Source organism: Diadema setosum, chromosome 12 (genome assembly GCF_964275005.1).
Source record: "Diadema setosum chromosome 12, eeDiaSeto1, whole genome shotgun sequence".
In the NCBI taxonomy this organism is placed as follows: Eukaryota; Metazoa; Echinodermata; class Echinoidea; order Diadematoida; family Diadematidae; genus Diadema; species Diadema setosum.
The window spans coordinates 1,403,949-1,424,025 of NC_092696.1; the positions used below are offsets into that span (position 1 = coordinate 1,403,949).

Genomic DNA, 20,077 nt, shown 5'->3' on the forward strand with positions numbered 1-20,077 from the left:
TTTAGATAGGTTAGGAGAGTCCATTTGATTTGAATTATACATCATTTTAAAGCTTAAAGTCTGCTCTGTCCGAATATGGTCTTAACCAAAATTCATGTCTTGCGACTTTTTGTTTGTTTTGAGGTGCAGGGTGATATATATATATATATATATATATATGTATATATATATATATATATATATATATATATATATATCATATTTCCCTCTCCTCGTGTACTTTGTCATGTCATGAATTAATAGGAGATAACCTTAGAGAAGAAAAAGGCACCTCTTTGAGTTTGACGGAATGGGGAGGGGGAGGAAGGTAAGGAAGACAACAAGTTAAATTAATGGTAAAGAAGTGATGAAAGGTTTGCTTGTCAATAAAAATCACCCGTCATAGCATCGCAATGACATGAAAGCATACGACCAGACCTCGCCATTATAAATTAACGGGCAAGAAAAAACGTTACCTGTAGAATCTGAATTTTGGTGAGGGTGTAAAACACGAAACGGCTCCGTGCTTAATTCATAAATGGCATCTTCGGCCGTTACCGTGGTAACAATACTTTTTTTTTATATGTGACCGTGCACCTCAAAACGAACATAGAGTCGCACACACTGATTTTGCGTGAGGACTGAAAATAAGTGAAATGGGTCAACCTAGCCGAACTTGACTTTTTCATATTTTCTGAAAGAGCGGGTCTTCTTTTACATTATGATAAAATTTGGTATCATAAAACGGGCAGGAAAGTGTGTTTTTTAGCAGTTTACCTCGAACATAACCTCGATTAGATGTGTCTTTAGAATTCCTTTTTCATTTCTGAAAAACCTTGTCCACACTCTTTACTTTCAACTCTGATAACTTTTGAAAGAACAATGCTACTGCTTTGAAAGTTGGGACTTATTAGGGACAGAATGTGTTAATGAGGCATGCTCAATTTCACTTTAATCTGATAATCCCTTCATTGTTGTTACCCTGGTGTTTTACTTCCTGTTTTTTGTCCCATTCTTCGCACAGCCAGCACGGTTTGGTAAAGATTAAGCGCTTGAATAGACACTGTACTTCAGAGCCTCTTTTCTCAGTTCGCACTTTTCCTGAGTTTGTGCTTTCTTTCCAATATTTAGATAGGTTAGGAGAGTCCATTTGATTTGAGTTATACATCATTTTAAAGCTTAAAGTCTGCTCTTTCAGAATATGGTCTTAACTAAAAATTCATGTCTGGCGACTTTTTGTTTGTTTTGAGGTGCAGGGTCACATATACTCTGCAATCAAAATCTTTGATATTTAAGAACAGAAAAGGTTTGTTTTGTTTTGTTTTGTTTTTCGTAAGATAATGTGCGCGTCATAGCAGGTATACTGCCATGGTATTTGATGTTTTCAACATTAGATGAACCATGCTTAAGTCGATTTTACCGAAGAGAAGCAAGCGAGCGCTTGATAAAATCAAGTATACAGATCCTAAAGATAGAATACTGTTATAGGAGACCTCCGGGTGATTTTTAGATTTCTTCACTTGAGCAACTACGGACAGCGTTTCAGAATTTATGATAATTGGGATGAAGAATAAGAATATTTTTACAATTTATAACAAAATGAGATTAACAAAGGTGATGACATGACACGCATGGTCACCATAATCATGACAAGAATGCATGGCAGGGGCGGATCCAGGAATTCTGTGTAAGAGGGGGCGTAACTCATATTTCTTGTGCTACTTCCTGTGCATTTTCTTTATATTTCTTTTCTTTTTAACAAAAAATAAAGGGGGCAGAAGGGGGCTTCTGGATCCGCCACTGCATGAGTTGGGGCTCAAGGAAGGGAAACAAAAGAAGAAGTCATGCATACAATTATACAGAGGTGAACCAGCAAGCAAGCTGTATATCATTTACTGTATTTTGGAATCATACACGCTACATTTTTGAAATACATGTACTAGTATGTGAGTCTCCCAGGAGTATGTCATCACCCTGGCTTGTTCAGTGTAATTCGTGTAAGGTTTTTCAAAGTATTGTTTCTGTGCTCAAGAACCACAATAAATCCCACAAATCTAGACATGAAGCTGTTGAGTTATGTACTGCATGACTGTGAAATCATGAAAGTCATCTGCAATGCTCCTTTAAGCTCTCTTTAGCTCTCACAGAGACGGGCGTGCGATCGCATGTTATGCAATATGCCGATATTAATGCAATCACATTTTCTTCCATTTTTGTTTTTAAATTTCGGTGGAGAGCTACTGTAGAATATTTGTACAAGTCATCCCCCTCCTTCAAGAGGGGGGGGGGGGGGGATGGGGGAGGAGGAGTTACACTCCCCCGGGATTTGCACATAGTATGGATCCTGAGCATTAGGCAGTTTCAAGTCTCATTTGTGTTACATTGTAGATCATGTTGCAAAAGTACAACTGTCTTTATATGAAAGTATATAGGATAAAGTCAGAAAATCATTTTAGTTAATTCTTATGGAAAATAGGGATTTGTATCTAAAAAAAATTGTCATACCAAAAATGATTCATCTATTCCTCCAGCGATGACGTCAAGACATACGATTGATGAATGCGATGACAATATTAGTCAATCTCATCATAGCCGGTGTACATACCATTCTCCCTCCAACAACCCTTCTTTTACGCTTACCTGTGTCGTGAGTGGATTCAAACCTAACATTTCCATGCTATGGACCGAGGAGTCGGGAGAGAAACTGAATTCCGTGGATTCACAGCAGAACACACTTTCTGACGGCACATACGAGAGGTTCGAGACAATCACTGTTTCAGCTATGCATGGGACAGAGCAAACCTTCATATGCATGGCTACTGGTGACTCGCTGAATGGAACGTCAACCCGAGAAATCACCATTCTGCCAGTATATATATCAGGTTTCGAGAAACGTTCCAACTTCTTTGTTTCTTAATCACATCAGGAAAACACTTTCTGATACCTAAAGAAAATGTTCGAATTTAGCTTTGTCACGGGGAAGTATAATCCCATACGACATCTTAAGTAAACTAACATTGTCACACACGATTGTCAAGTCTACGAATGAAAAACAAAGTGTTTATCAATTTTGATAAGTGAAGACAGAAAAAAAAGTAAGAAAGAAAAAACACCAACTAGCGACTTTTCTCAGCGTGTCCTCTGACTTAAGATATTGTCACACTATGTGTAATGTACTATCCATGTACTAAATCGATGTATTATTATTATTATTATTATTTTTTTTTTTTTTGTACTGGGGCATGGCACAGAACAGAGTGTAAACCTTTTATACACCCATTTATTCATTGTTTTTAAATCCGGTCACGAATGAAAACTTGCATTGTCTTTGTTTATCTTTGCATTAAATTTCAGGAAAACATGCTCATTTGGCTCTCATCATTGGACTCGCCATTGTCCTGCCTGCTGCTCTTACCATCGTATTTCTCTTTGTTGGAAAGTATCTTCAAAACAAACACCCGAACTACCTACCAAGAAAAGGTGTAGATCTTTGATACTTCTTGTTTGAACGTGTTTGCATTCTTGTGTGTATGTTTGTGTGTGTGTGTGTTGGGGGGGGGGGGCTATAGGAAGCCACTGGTTACGATATTTTTGAATAATAGTAAATTTTCATCATCATTTAACCCATGAAAAGCTGCTAGGGAGTTAGAAGTTGTGCTGATGAACCAGTTCTTCATTATAGTTGCGTGATGTATTCAGCATACGTTACGAGTTCTGGGATAAACATACAATCATAGATAAGTGCTTATCAGTTATCAAATATCATTATTTACAATGAATCCAGGCATCATGTATATCTATATCAATTATTATCAATGATGTTGTTGCAATCGTTCATGATCTATTTCAGGATGTTGCTGGAATCCGTGCTGGCGAAGTCCAAACACACCAGAACGATTTCATGAGGAAGAAGAATTAATGCTGAGTATGAAAATAGTCTTATTTGTATCCGTTCATTAATTCATTAATCACTTGTTTTACAAATTAAAAGTGTTTTAAAAAATCCAATAAAACAGGATCCTGTGTCAAATAATGAAACGACGTATCTTGGAAGTCCTTGAACAGTGATATAAATAAACACTTTTGTATTAGCCTATGATAAGCAACATTTTTATGATTTATTTCGATTTTTTTTTACTTCCTGTCCCGCCCGATTCTATACTTTATGTATACAGCGTGTCCAAGAAAAAACGAAACCGGGTTTCCATGCAACTTGTTACTATCGAAATCATACATTTTCTTTATGAGATATACATCAATGGAAAGATAAACTTTTCTTCTTCCATTTGACGTACAACTTAATATTCATTATTCATGCATGACTGAGTTAGAACAATGAACAGTGGTGCTACCAAATTTTCATTTGCACGCGCAAATTGTGACTTTAAGTGAATTTTTCAGATTTTTAACGACTTTGAATGTTACGTTTTCGAAAAACAAAGTTCATTAACCAAATATTAATATTTTCATCTTTAGTTTCATATGAGACCTAACGCGGCAAATAATAAATGAATAACGCATGCTTGAGAACAATTTGCATGAAAACATGCATCATTTCTAGCGATTTGACGGAAAGCCGAAAAACAAGCATTCCGCTCTCCCGACTTAGCATTAAACAATGGGCTCATCTGCACCGTTGAACACGAAACAACTGCAGTGCTACAGTGAATGTTGTTCGGGGGGGGGGGGGGGTATTTACAGAGAATGCTGTATGGCACGAAAAGCTCTTTGTTGTCGTTTATTTAGAATAAGCTATGAGGCATAATCAAAATTATTGAAGACTGATATCGTGAGTATGCTCAGGCTGCACGCAGTCCGATGGCTATGGGAAATCAACATTACAACAATGATACACATTTTGATGATTTTGTACCTCAAACTTATTTCACTGTTTTCATTCCTCTCTACATTTCCCTCACGCGTGGTTGGTCCTTCATCACTGACAGGGTTTTGAAGTTTTTGAAGGGGGAGGTGAAGTAGAAAGAGAGGGTACATCACTTCATTTATCACTGAACTTGCGCTTCTAATATTTCAAAGGTGCAAGTGCAGGGCAGAAAGTCTTTTTTTTTTGGGGGGGGGGGGTCGGAAGGTTATTTTCGATCAGTTTCTCCCACCCCACTTTCCCAAACATTCCGCTGATGAACACTCTTTGCTCTGTAGTTAGCTGCATGGTCAGGCAAGCTCATAATCATGTGCTAATTCAAGACCCTATTCAAAACCGAACTGTCAGTAACAATCTCTTTTACTCCCTCCCTTCATGTTTGTGTGAATTCATTGAAGGCCATTGTTATCTGCCAAGTTGGGCATGTCGGGAAAGCTAACTGGCTCCCTATTTACTCTTTATTCATCTGGGTGAAATGGAAGCATATTTTCACATTCAGTTTTCTCGAGCAGACGTTGATCATTTTTGACGCATGAGATGTCATATGAAAGGGAAAACAATGGATATTAAAGCAATGATTTTATTTTTTGCAAAGGATTGTTGAAAAAGTCTGAAAAACTTATTCAAAGTCGACATTTGCTCGTGCAAATGAAAATTTAGTAGCACTACTGTCTATAACTTAGTCATGCACGAATTTTTAACACTGAGTTGTGCATCAAATGAAAGAAGAAAAGTGTATCTTTCAATCCATGGACAACACACAAAGCAAATATGTAATTATGATCGCAAAGAATTCCAATGAAACTCGGTTTCGTTTTTTCTGGGACACCATATATTAAATGTGTTGTGAGCGTTTATATATTTTGATATGTAATGAATATCATTTCCCTTTATCTTTATTGATTTATCTTCTAAGGATCATCGTCGCTTACAAAGGAACAAGTACAGCAATGCAAGGAAGAGCTGAAGGCATATTACTGTTTCTCACGACGCAAGGTTTCGGTGGATCCACTCAACTTTATGGAACGTGTTGAACTCGATGACATTTATACCAATTTGAGTATAATTGACCAAACAAGCAAGGGTAACACTAAGACACCAATAACGTACGGCGATCTTGTGGCGAACGATGAACATGAACATCTTTCAAAGCGCCTCCTGATCCAGGGTGAGGGGGGTGTTGGAAAATCAACACTTTGCGCTAAAATTGCCTGGGACTGGTGCCAGGGACGGTTTCTCCAGGATTTGGACATGGTACTTCTTATACCTCTTCGAGATGTCATTAACAAACAAAACATTGGTGGTATTGTAAAGACCTATCTCTCTGATTCAAATCCAGCAAAATCGTACCAGATCGACGACTATATTTCAAGAAATCAAAGTAGAGTACTCATTATTTTTGATGGGTTCGACGAGTTTAACGGAAAATTAAGTGAAAAGGACAGCAGTGAGGTCATTCACATTCTAAGAATGGAACAATATAAGTCGTGTAAAGTTATTGTGACCACACGACCATGGAGAACAGACGAGTTTATGATGGACAAGAATCTTACTGACGCTTACACCTTTCTTAACGTAGAAGGATTTAATACGGAAAATCTATCAGCTTACATTAGGAGGTACTTTCGGATTAGAAAAAAGATTAATCGTGCAGAAATTTTGATCAGTTTTATGGAGGAAAATGAAGTCATCCGGTCAAACATGGCCCCATTTCCTATCTACTGTGCAATGCTTTGCCTTATGTGGAACGATTGCAGTGAAGAGAAACAAGAGAAAATGCGCGAATTAAAAACTTTCTCAAAAATCTTTGGAGAAATGATCTCTTTTCTGAAAGAACACTACGCATCAAAAGTTTGTGGGAGTCTGCAGAATCAGAGAGCTGTTAAACATTTTCAGAAAGCTGGTAGGGCAATTCAAGAAATAAGTAAGATAGCGCTGAACGGTCTATTGGCCAGGACTCTTTTATTTCCAGAAAAACAATTCAAAAAGTGTCGGAAGGCCTTGGAAACATGCTGCAGAGTGGGTGTATTGACAATAGAAAGAGATGTCATCACAAGGGAGCGTCGGCGGGATGTCAACATTTCATCCTTTGTTGCATCAACGGTTTCGTTCCCCCACAAGTTATTCCAGGAATATATTGCAGCGTTGTATATTGAAAATCTATTTGCCAATGATCGCCCCCAGTACGACAAGGTGAAAAGCAAATTTCTTAGTCGACGTCAGGAGTTCCGCTACCTACTCTACTTCACCTCAGCTTTAGGGAATGAACTCGGCCTTGATATAATCAGCGGCTTGATAGAATCTGCTCCCCATGTCGTGAAGGATAGTACTTCTGAATCTTACCGAATGGAGTCTGATGATTGTCAATACCGTGATTTCTGTATTGACGTTGCGTTTGAATGTCATACTGAAGAAGCCATCAAAGCAGTGGGAAAACGATGGAAAGAGTACAAACTCTCATCATATGTGCCAGGATATGAACATACAAACTCTACGCTTGAACATCACACCGAGGAGGCCGCTAGAGCAGTGGTAGAACGACAGAAAAAGTACGAACTCTCATCATATTCACCAGAACATACAAATTCAGGAGTCGCTTTCATGGTGCGCTTTAACCAAGTGGTGAGTGACTATAAGTTAGGATATCGATGTGACAAGTGCTGAAAGACTATTACATATTTACAACTAATTTCTGAGCATGAGAATGCGTCTGTATGTGTGTGTGTGTGTGTGTGTGTGTGGGTGCGTGCGCGTGTGTGTAATTGAATACAAACTCCTCAAGTTATTATTTTCAATTTTGGTTGTAAGATATGAAGCCCTAAAACGCACAACTGTGAAAAGAAGCTGAATGTAAAGTCATTAATGTAATCATATGAAATTAGGTTTCTCTCATAATGAAGGTGCAAAAAAAAAAAATCACTGTATAAATTCAAATATATAAAAACAAATATACATATATATACACATACATATATATACACCACCATGGGACTTTTGTTGATGATAAATTATGTAAATGTGTTTCACTGGCCTTCGAAAAGTTCGACTAAGTCAGCGTTAGGAAATTATTTTCTTCTTTTTTTTTGTCGTATACGTAGCAGCACGATTGGATTCCACTGGGTTAAAAGTGCAATACTGTTTCCTAAAATCAGAACCGTCCCCTAAAAGTTACCGTTTTCAAACTGCTATTGGTAAAGTCATTTTAAGTGTGACTACGATTTTACAAAAGATGCTTTGCATCGATGGGATATGCCATACTAGACGTTCTGTAGAGTAACAGATCTACATTTACGTTACACAGTATGAGTGCAGATGAAGTCATGTCTGTGCCACTCAACTTTTTTTGTCACAATAAAACATGTGGAACATACCTTCTTTCCTTCACAAGGTCCTGATTAGTGAAATTAAGATATGAGTGAATGTACGTATCAAAGTTATCTCAGTTGCTGTGAGTTTCCCACCTCCGAAATATCTGCATGTACATTTTCCATCATCGCCGTGGGTTATTACTTTTCACTACCTGTCGATTAATGTTCCTTCCAATTAGCCATCATTGGTAATTGACAGTGTGAAATGTGGAAGAACTGTGTCACGTGACTTGGCAGAGGGTATGTGTTCCAGGAGTGTACTCAGCAATGTAAAAATATTTAACTCACAATTTCACACGGACTTCTACAACATCCTCGGCGCAGAGTCAGGTAACTGTCAGGTAAGAACTTAGCACCATAGTTCCCCGTATGTTATAATGTACAGACTGTAGAAGCTGATGGTGTGTTATTTTAGTATTTTAGAGAGGCAATGCATACTTAACATGGTACTCCCACTTCTTCTCCCTATCGTACGTTATTATGCGTAGTAAGTCCAGCTGACGGGGCGTCGTTTGTTGAGTCTTTAATTCCCCAGAGGTCACGTCCTGGACAGCATGTGAATGGGTAGTCTTGAACAAGATGCAACACACTTTGGTCAGGAAACCCACTTGTATAGACAATAACAAGAAACAACAAAATGAATAGACTTCGGTCGAGAAATCATTGCTTCATTGTGGATAAATAAAGGGGGAAGGGGAAAAAATAAAATGGTAAGTAATACATCAAGGAGGCACCTCCTTGGCTACATTTGAAAATGTAATTTCGTATAGAGGTAATGATTATGTACACGTCTTGTGGAGCCGGGAAATGCGCAAACGCCGAGAAATGTCTTGCCTGGAAATGTGCGAATCTCAAAATTGCTTTAACGGGAAATATGCCGGGTTTGGTAAGTCCAGGCTGCCAAGCCACGCTAGGGCTTTTGTCGGGAAATGTGCGAACCACTCACTTCACTGATTACATGGATCGAAGATAAACTCTCTATCAAAACTACGCATGAGCCATTACCATTTTTTTTTTCTTTACATTTATCTTGTCTAAGCGACCTCCTGTACATAGCGGCCATCTGTCCACCATGGTATTTTTTTTTTGTCATTTCCCTTGAGTGGCGGCTAAAGATGGATTTGACTGTTTAGTAAAAACTTTCTTCGCGACTACCAGTCTGTAGCGGCCACCTGCCATAACAAACACTAAAAACAATTCCCTCCAAGAGAACAAGCATGATAAAGAACCTGTCTATTTTTCGGCTTTTCCGGCTCCGTGGTCGGTAGACAGGTTTCTACTATCGGGCTACAATCAAATCTGTTTTAGTGACCATCTGTCTATTGCCGCCACCTGCCATGTACCTTCATAAAAAACAATTCCCTCCTAGAGACAGGCATGCTAAACAACGTATACAGCGGCCTCTTGTTTATAACGGCCACTTTTTGTTTCCCTTGGAGTGACCCCTATAGACAGGTTTGACTGCATAGTAAAACCTTTCTTAACGCCACCACCTGTCTATAGCGGCCACCTGGCGTAAACGACCACTAAAATTAATTCCCTCCAATGTCAGGAAGAAGCTGAAAATGTGGAGATTCCGTCTGTTCTGCCCCCAATCCCTGCATTCGCCATACCAAACTTGACATTCATTAATGTGGTAATCAGTATTTAGCATTTTATTATCCATATCACTTGTGGTTCCATATGGAAGATTTTCCTTCTTTTTTTTTTTTTTTTTACAATCTGAAAAATTGAGGCCTAGCCCCCCTCCCTTCCATCGGATTTGTTGGCCCTTAAAAAACCCCAACCCTCCAAAAAACAAACAAACAAACAAACAAACAACGAAATTGCATTTTATTACCTAAACTTGGGATGCTTTACCTGGCACGTTTGGTTAAAGTCTGTCATAAGAATTTAGAGAGAAGTTTAATATGCTATCAAAATTGTTCAATCACCCCATTCCCCCCTCCCCCCCCCCCCCACCAGTCCTAATGCTCGGAATCCCTTGATAAGATATCAAATTTGACTTTGATAAGAAACTACATTCATCAATTTCTTCACAGCACGTACCAACGTAGCTCTTTCTTATTTGGTTATCGAGAAGACGAATTTTTATAAAAACATTATAGTTCGGGCCCCCTCTCTCTCCCTTCCAATCCCCAAGAGGGGTGGGATGATAAAAAAAAAAATGAGATTCTATAACTATAATGATGCTTCCAGCCAAGCTTGGTGGAAATCTGTCAAGGATTTTATCAAGAAAATATCAATGGTGATGGTTCATGCGCAGTTCTGATATAGAGTTGATGTTCCATCCTTATAATAATATCGGTGAAGTAAATGATATGCACATTGTTATTTTCCCGGCAACGCATCATGCAAATGGGAAATCACTTCGCGACGTTTGCTCATTTTCCAGCGTGACGTTTGCACATTTTCCGGTTTCACAAGCTTACACTATGGCACTTATGTGTCCATTATATCACTGTGAAGGTACAAACCTACAGCTGTTTACTTTATTAAGTTAAAGTTTGGGTCATACAAGCCTCCATCAGAATCTACCCCCAAAACAACGGCGTAGCCAGGATTTGATCTTGGGGGGGGGGGGCGGTTAGTCTGCGAGGGAGCGAAGCGACCGAGCCCGAGCGAGCGGAGCGAGCGAGGGGGGGGGGGGAGGGTGTTGGAAGGGGATGTCCCCCCTCCCAGGGTAAGAACTTTTTGCATTTTGATGTTGTAAACATTGGTAAATGGTGCGATTTGATGCATGTTTTTGCGCGTGTTATCGAATTGAAACAGTCCCACTTTTTTTTAAAGGTAGCAATATATTTTCATGTCGATTATTATGGAACATTATGGCTATAAAATGGTATTATTTAAATAAACGTCTTGTATTAATTCTTACACTGAATATCATGAACGCTGTCTATTCAGCAATCAAAAAGAAAAAGCATGCACACGAGTGGCATTTTCCCTCCCAAACGAAGATGATTTTGATTTCAGACCTTATCGATCTGGTGCAAATTTTTGGTGCAATACTTTTTCATCGAAGTGTTAAAATCACGGAATTTAGCTCTTATTCCGAATGTGCATCATCTGTGTGTATCGTGTACAAAGTCTAGTGAGGAAGAGCTTAGGGGAAGGGGGATTCCCCCTCCCGCTCGGCGGAGCATTTGTGCTTTAAGAATTGAAATAAAGCGATCTAGAGTTCACACTTTTTGTGGAAAATTCGGAAATTGTCATCCCCAAAAATGTACTAGGTCTAAGGTGGGTAACAAGCAATGAATGGGTGGCAAGATACCTCTTCCATATTCAAGGAAGCCTTTTTTTCAGTTTTAAGCTTTTCGAACTGAAATTCAACTATCTGTCGTACACTTTTGTTGGAATATCTGGAAATTTTTCAATCAGAAGAGAAGTGTAGCAAGTCTGTGGAAGGAGATTCTATATAATTTTCTGATTGCAGTTAAACGTTTTGGTGCACACATTTTGTGTCATATTTGGAAAACTGTTTATGTTCAAAGTGTAGCCACAGTCTACATGCATGGGGGGGGGGGAGGGGCAGGCGAGCAGGAAGAAGGTGTGGGCGAGTGTTATCTCCACCCTTCCCGTACGATGGAGCTTTTGCCTTTTTTAAGGTTGAAATTGAGATATATCGTATACGCATATTTGATGGAATATATGGGAAATCATAAAAAAAAAAATAATGATGGGGGGGGGGCTTAAGGACGAAAGGGTCCATAAAAAAGGGAAATTCCCCTTGTACATGAGTGAACATTGAGTTTTCGGAATATAAGTGATAAGTCATGTGCACTCAGAATTTTTCATAATTTTTTTTTTTGTAAATCTAAAAAGTGTACTAAGGCTAGGGAAAGAGGCACAGAGGGGGAGGGTCTGGGAGGGGGTATCCCCCTCCCAAGCACGAGAGATTTTGCACATTTTGAACTGAAATTCAACGATCTTGTGCACACTTTTAGTGAAATATTCAAAAAATTATGATCTTATTTGATGAAAGGTTGAAAAGGAAATCCGCTTCATGTGCATGCATACAGTATACTCGCATTTTTTTTTCCCGCTTCGCAAATCCCCGGTCCAAATCTTAGGGGGGGGGGGGGGCGACCACCCCCATCGCCCCCCCCCCCCCTTGGCTACGCCAGTGCCCCAAAATAACGAAAAATGATACACGGAGTACCATTAAAAATGATAATGTCAGTATTGATAACAAGAATTATTGCACAATATATAAACAACAGACACTGGCGCATAATGCATTTTGGCATACAGAACAAACACAAATTCAGATAATACTGTAGAAAATTACACATACCTGTTATGATGAGCTGTATGGGCTACATAGCAATTCCATAGCATGTGGCTGGTTTTGCTGAGTGGGTGTTGATTGTGTAAAGAGCGTGTGTGGATAATTAGGGGTGTCTGTTTTTGGATGTGTGTGTATGGGAGGGGGGGGCAGAGCGTTTAGAATAACGATATCATTAGAATATTCATCAATTACTTCTCAGATTTCAGTGAACTTACAGCACAGATGATAACACAAACAATATACATTAATGGAAATTATAAAACATAAACAACTCAATTTTCCAGTGGTTGTTGGGAGGGGAGGGGGCGTCAACTACGACTGTCAAAATCTGATTAACCACAAATGTCATAACACGTCGACCACAAATGCCAAAATTTCCCAATTCTACTGCAAATGTCATAACGCGTCATAGGGGAGGATCAAGGAATTCCGTTAAGGGGAGGCGCCTTTACAAAATTTAGCGCCTTTACAAAATTTAAGGCTGGCGCATCCCCCCCCCCCCTTCACACACACACACACCCACACACACACGAAAAGAAGGTTTTGCATTTTTAGAAGTGAAATCCAAGAAGATTACAAATATTCTTAAGTGCACAAAACATCACTGGATGGAGGAGGAAGGTTCACTTACATGGTGATTGTGTAAAAAGAAATAACCCGTATTAACGATTATTAAACAAAGCAAGAATTTGCGCGTAAGGCAAGGAATAGAAAGAAATTACGAAGAATTTATAATAAAATAATCAAAATTTTCATGGCAAGATTGGAAACGAGTTAATGGAATCTAATGCAGCATCAATGGATATTATGTACTGCCAAAAGAATGCCTCATGTAGTCCGGTTTGAGAAAGGAGAGGAAACACACACTTTTCTTCTTTTTTTTTTAAGTAGAGAAATCGAAATCAATATTATGTCGACATTGTATAATGTAAAGGTGTTTATGTTATCATGTAGAAAAATTCATTTATCAAAAAATAAAACAAAACTATAAGTCTCTTTGGCGAAACAAATGATCATTATGCTAAGTCGACTTCAAGGTACACATACATGAATTACACGTGTAGGTCTATGTTACATCGTCATGGCGACATAATTATCATCCTACCAAGTTAAAGGTGAACCTTTATCGAAGCTTTCTGATGAGGGGCATGTAACAAAGGTAAAAAGTGCACTGTAAAACGTTTTACAAGAGCGTATGATTGAAGCCACGGACTCTGTAATCGCTTTGAAACGTTTGGGCGCCATTTTATGTGGAGGGATGACTCCAGGAAAGACAAAACTAGAACATATCTCAGCAGTAGGAGGAGAAATTCAATGTGAGGTTGTAATATATGGACTCTTCCTTGGATACACTTGTTTATCACATGGAGAATGTCTGCTTCTTTGATAGGAAATACATTATTTTTGAATGCTGACAACTTTTGATAATATCTGCCCAAAAACTTAAAACCAGTTGCATAGAAGAAGAAGATAGAAAGTTACTAAGAAAATAGTTATTAACGGTTTGCCTACCAAATTTCAACAGATTAACATTCGATTGTTCATGACGTGGCATTCTAGTTCAAACGATTATTTTTTCTTCAACGTCAATGCTCCCATGTTTTAGATTTATTTTTCGACGAGCATTCAACATCGTTTCTAAGCACAGCTCTAAATCGCATCATTTATCCACTTTCATCTATTCCATTTTATTTTCATATGGTAAACCCTTCAGCGAAAGAACTGATTAGGACCCCACATAAATACGGGAATACACAAAATACACACAAACTGCACACAGAATGTGTAAGAACAAGTGAATTATAGAGAAATATCGTTTGAAGAACTCCTCAGATTATCATCTTCAACCTCTGGCATTGTCTGGGATTCTGACTCTAATGCATAGAATATTATCATATTCAAATTAGAATGGTTTTAAAAGCTGTACTGAATTTCAGTTTTATTCTGTAAAATCCATATTTCAATTTGATATGGGACCATCAATCTTCGCTTAAAGTCTGTTCGAATTCATTTTGATCTTCAAATATGAACACATCAATTCTTGTAATGTTCAAAGTCAAAGGACACCAACAAGTTCTGTTGTTCTATTTTGCATTTCATTACGTCGAATTCCCCCTTTTTATTGTATGATTCTCTTGTACTTTTTCCGGTTTCTCTTGTTCCTTAACAGTATGGATATATCTCCTACGGAAGGGTCAGCAGATACACAATGTAAAGGTTCCCTCTTTTTACGCCTCCGCCATGAAGTGTCACCGGAGGCATTGTGGTTTTGGGTTGTCCGTCCGTCCGTTCGTCCTTCCGTCCGTAATCAATTTGTGATCTGTGATGTTCACATTTATTTTTACATTTTGAACATCATCCCTTGGTAGCTTTTGGACAGTCCAGTGCCCACACATACATACGCTGCTAAATCAATCCAGAGGTATCATAACGTATAGACCTGTATTTTTCCAAGAGCGTCTCGATTTAGCAACAATCTTCCTGGTAGTCAAATGCTCCAGCATACCTAGCTACATACTCATTCAAAATATTCATGTAATCTCCTCAAGCTGCCACCACAGTTGTGTATTTATAAATGTGTGTTCATGTATATGTTCAATCGATGACGTTTGATGGTAAAGTCCCATTTCAAGGTTCATGAATTTAGCTTGCATATTTTATTCAGGAGAATAAAGAGTCACGCATTCAGGCAGACATAGGCCCACACACACACACACACACACACACACACACACGCTCACACACACAAAGAATAAGAAGTAACGAAAACCAGTGCCAAATTGCTGTATTTGTAAGACTATTGAAATGCTTGCTTATTAATTAGTTTGCAGAAAATTTGGTGAAATCTTGACATACTGTAAAACATGATATATTCGCGGCATGATTTTTTTTTTTTTTGCCAGTTGGAGCCGACAACCTTTTTCGTGGCATGGAATTTTCGCGAAGTGCCACTGGCGTTCAATGCATATAGTGTAAACAAGGACTTTCGCATGCATTTTAATTTCGCGAATCTTGGCGCTCGCGAAATTCGCGAAATTAAATTGCACGCGAAAATTCTTCGTTTTACAGTATTCAGATGATAGAAAACCCCCACGAAAATGTTAGTGATATTAATGCACAAAGGCAAGACAATCATAAGCCATTGCTTCACCTAAAAGTTGTCTCAAAGTACAGATGTGTGCCGTGTGGAGGACTCAGGAAACCAATGTCATAATATCTATGATAATGATTTGTCATAAGTTTAGTAGAAAATCATTACGATCGTGTTTTGCAAGCAAACTCGTGCTGTATATTAATGGGAATTTTAATTATTTCTTTTTGTGTCTTTTGTTTTCTGTAACATTTTGATTTTTTTCACAGATTCAAGATTTGATGTTGTATTATAACAGCGATGATCACGATTTATGGCATCAAACCTCAACGGGAGGTGACTTGGCCCGATGGGTGTGTACTATGCCACATCTTTTGAAGTTCAGTCTGGACTGTCCCTACTTGCCTGACAGCTTCCTTTCAACAGCCGTTACCTCAGCATCATCCTGTCAGGTATGTCAGAATCTGTTAGTTAGGTGCTTTTTGGATCATAGTACACCACATTTAAAAAAAAAATAGTCAACTACAAGTCGTGTATGACTTCCATGATAGCATTTTTTTTTCTCTCGCAGATTGACATTTCAGTGAGGTGCTATACTTAAAATTTTGTGTTACCGTAGTCATCCCTAATGTTTAACCCTCAATTCATTATGAGAGAAAGAGCCGGTAAGAACACTTCTGTTACATTGTTGATTTATTGAAAATAAACAGACTTAAGGGATATCAAGAAAACGAGATATACAACCGGCCTCCAGGACCTTGTCTTTCGTGGCAGAGATTTCGACAAGACAAGATCTCAGTTATTCCTTTTTGGTCTTCTTGGACCCTAAAAAAGTCCATTTTTTATGAAGAAATGATCTCTCGGTGGCATTTGTTACTTTCTAGAATGAGGGATACCCTGTGATGCTACTGCTGCACAAAATAAAACAAAATTAAATAGATTAACTTAATCCACCTCTCTCTTCCCCGTATAGTCATAAGTATGTAGTGCGGTGTGCGAATTTTGCATGCTAAATACGAGACCTTTCTTGACCCCTAACGTGGATGAAGCATTATTGATTCAACCCTCAAAGATGTTATTATATGCATATCGATCCTTGTATCACAACACAATGGTTATCAAACGCTGACAACAACATTAAGGAAACAAAATAAAGAGGAAAATGAAGTTTGAGGATACCTTAGATGGGGAATGAGAGTTGTATAACTAACTTGATTTAAGGGCTCAGTCAAGTGTCAGATGGCTGGGTCTGGATACTCCTTTGCCTTTTGTTTGTTTTTGAAAACCATGAAAACAGGGTAGGCCTACCTATCATAGTATTCTCGATCCAGCAACAGATCATTAGCTGATCAGGAATGTCCCCATGAGTCCACTTGCCCTATACCATATCGATAACATGACACAATGTACGACAGAGGGGAGATGTTGTTTTCATCAAACCTTAGTAAAAAAAAAAATCACTTGACATCCGTGGCTTGAAATTCAAAAGTTAAATATATTTCATGAACACTGTTTTCACGTATTTATGTTCCATCCTACATACTTCCTATTTATTCTTTTTTAATCCTTTCATCACAAAGTGCAGCCGCGGCCGGAGGCATATGTTTTCTGGTTGTCCGTCCGTCCGTAATATTGTGTTTGGACAGCATAACTTGAGAACCGTTTGAGATATACTAATGAAATTAGGCATCTGTATGTATGACTGGACGAAGTTGTGCCTCTCTACTATTTAATGGGTGCCAATGCTCAATGTCAAAGATCAAAGATAAAAGGTCAAAGGTCAATTTTAATACCCAAAACGTCATTATTTCCTCATATCTGTGCAAGAGCCAAATGTGTTGTCTTCAAACCTAGAGTAAACATGTATTACGCCATAAAAAAAGAAATATCTAGAGAAGGTTGTAACTTCTTTGTCTTCATTTGAAAACAGAGTACATCTTACTGTTTTCGACCCAGTAACTGATCGCTTGCCTTATCAGGATAATCCATGATTTCAGTGGTTATCATATCGATAACAGATAACATTGACAAATTAAAGCAAATGTACAAATCCAGTTACTTCAAAATGCCTTGGCCTTTTATTTTTTTTTTCAATACGCTCCTTATGAATAATGTGCAAGCAGATTCGTACTGACATACAGGAATGAGGAAGCTTTTGGTGATTTTGCTCTGTTGAGACCTGACGACACTGACAGATTGTTCAAATGAATGAATGAATGAATTTTTGAAATTTCTGCTTAGTCGGAGTTGGGTGAAGGTACTACAATAGCTTGTGATGTCACATGTGTACAACGATATAAAGAAAGAATAAAGACAATTCAACACATTTCCATTTTCCTTGCATAACAAAAGAACACTGGAATTCTCCCTTTCAGAAGGCAGGAGAATTACCCTTTACATACGTCGGTAACAAGAAGAGAAAAATGTGTACTTTATTCCAAAAGTTCAAAAGTTAAGTTTTTTTTAAATTCTCTTTTTATTTTCTTATTTTATTGTTGTCCGCATGTGACATCAAACATTGTAGTAGCTTTCTCGTCCAGCAGTGATAGATACTTACAGAATTCATATCTTTTGAACGGATTGTCCAATTTTCCCCAAACTTTCACTGATGTGTTCTACTAATATTGTCGCCTTCACTCAATCAACATGTGAAGGTGGACTTGTCTGCCAAGCCATGCAGGACGTCATCTTTTGAGTTTTTTAATTTCCCCGAGACCACATGGACAGCATGTGAAGGAGTAGTCTTGCACAAGATGCAGCACACTTTGGTCAAGAAAACCTTCTTATAGACAAAAACGAGAAAAAAACAAAATAAATAGACTTCGGTAGTGAAATCACTGCTTTTGGTGGATAAAGAGCCTAAAAAATGAAAAAAAAATGTGTATATTAAGGATTACATCAAGGAGTTACTTGCTCCGTTTTTGTGCCTCCTTGGTTACATTTGAAAATGTAATTGCCGTGTATACACGTTATGATTATGTAACGGTTTGTTTCCTTTATTTTTTGAACGATCCAAAATATTGAGGCCTTTGTGCTTGTTGCCCCTTTAAAGAGAGAGAAAAAAAAAAACGAACGAGATTTATTACCCCAGCGATGCTATGCCTGGCACGTCTGGTTTAAGTCTGTCATAAGGTTTTAGAGAGAAGTTCAATATATTGTAGAAATTGTGATTTATCACCCCATTCCCCCTTCCCGGTCCCTATGCAAGGAATCCGTTGATCTTACATTAAACTTGATTATGGCATGAAACTACTATGTAGGTGTTTCAAAAAACAGTTCCCACTTTCAATTGTTAATAATTCAAAAACTATAAAGCAAATAACACTGTCATTGATATGAGTGATAGCTGAATAGTGAACAATTTGGTTGAAGGTAGTTTAAATATCAAAACATCAATCAGTTTCATGAAATCCATGATTGATTTCGCAGTTGGGTTTCAGATTTTGCTCTATTTTCAACCCTCTGTACAAAATTTTCACTTTGCACAGGGGTCAATAAGTGTGTATGGGAGTGTGACACTGACAATGGTCCTGAACAATAGCCAGGGTTTGAATGTTTCATTATTTATTCATTAGAAATTACACTATTACAATTATAGTCTTTATTCAGCTTCTGGCAGTATCTGAGTAAATTAAGTCAAACGCCTGCCGATACTTTCGTTGAGTCGCGACAGTGCTCTCCCTTCTTCTGAAAAACGAAATTACAATGGATACCTTCTGTTCTGTCGTGAACATAGTGGCAGGAAGCAAAGAAAATCAATATTAGAGTATACACTTGTGTATATGTAGCCTTAAATGAATATACCGTAAAACAAATCGCCCCAATGAAAAATGCTGCTGACCTCTTTACCAAAAATGATCTCTTTTTATCGAAAAAGCGACAAATTTGTCAGACTATTAGTTGTATTTTATAAATCCATTATAGTTCGGGACTTTGAGGTGTTCTCTTGTGGAGCCGGGAAATGTGCAAACGCCGGGAATTGTGCAAACGTCTTGCCAGGAAATGTGCAAACGTCTCGCCGGGAAATGTGCAAATTTCATCAACGGAAAGTGTGCAAACATGACGCCGGGAAATGTGTAAAAGTTCAATTTTGCCGGGAAATGTGCAAACGTCGCCGGGAAATGTGCAAATCATTTACTTTAGCGATATTGTGTATAAAGATAGTAGATAAACTCCATATCAAAACTGCCCTTGAACTTCCAACATTTACATTTTCTTAGTGAAATCCTTGACAGATTTTCAACGAAATTAGCAGGTAGCACGATTATGGCAATGGGATCTCAATTTGTTTATAGTAGCCACCCCCCCCCCCCGAAAAAGGGGAAGGGGGCCTCAAAGTCCCAGGATTACGGTATTATCGAAATTCGTCTTGTATTTAAAGAGGAATGAGCTACGTTGGTTCTTTAAACACATTGATGACAGGAATCAAGGGGTGCCCTGATTTGGGGGGAGGGAGGGAAGTGATG

The 20,077-nt window shown here is 38.3% G+C and overlaps 1 protein-coding gene across 1 annotated transcript in view; it reads left to right on the forward strand.

The window, feature by feature from the left end:
• LOC140235653 (uncharacterized) overlaps positions 1-20,077 on the forward strand; it is a 70,234-nt gene that overhangs the window by 9,035 nt on the left and 41,122 nt on the right. Inside the window, 6 exon segments of the mRNA XM_072315662.1 lie at positions 2,511-2,861; positions 3,334-3,459; positions 3,830-3,915; position 4,926; positions 5,778-7,483; positions 8,409-8,570. Of these exon segments, the coding sequence (XP_072171763.1) occupies positions 2,511-2,861; positions 3,334-3,459; positions 3,830-3,915; position 4,926; positions 5,778-7,483; positions 8,409-8,570 (2,432 nt within the window).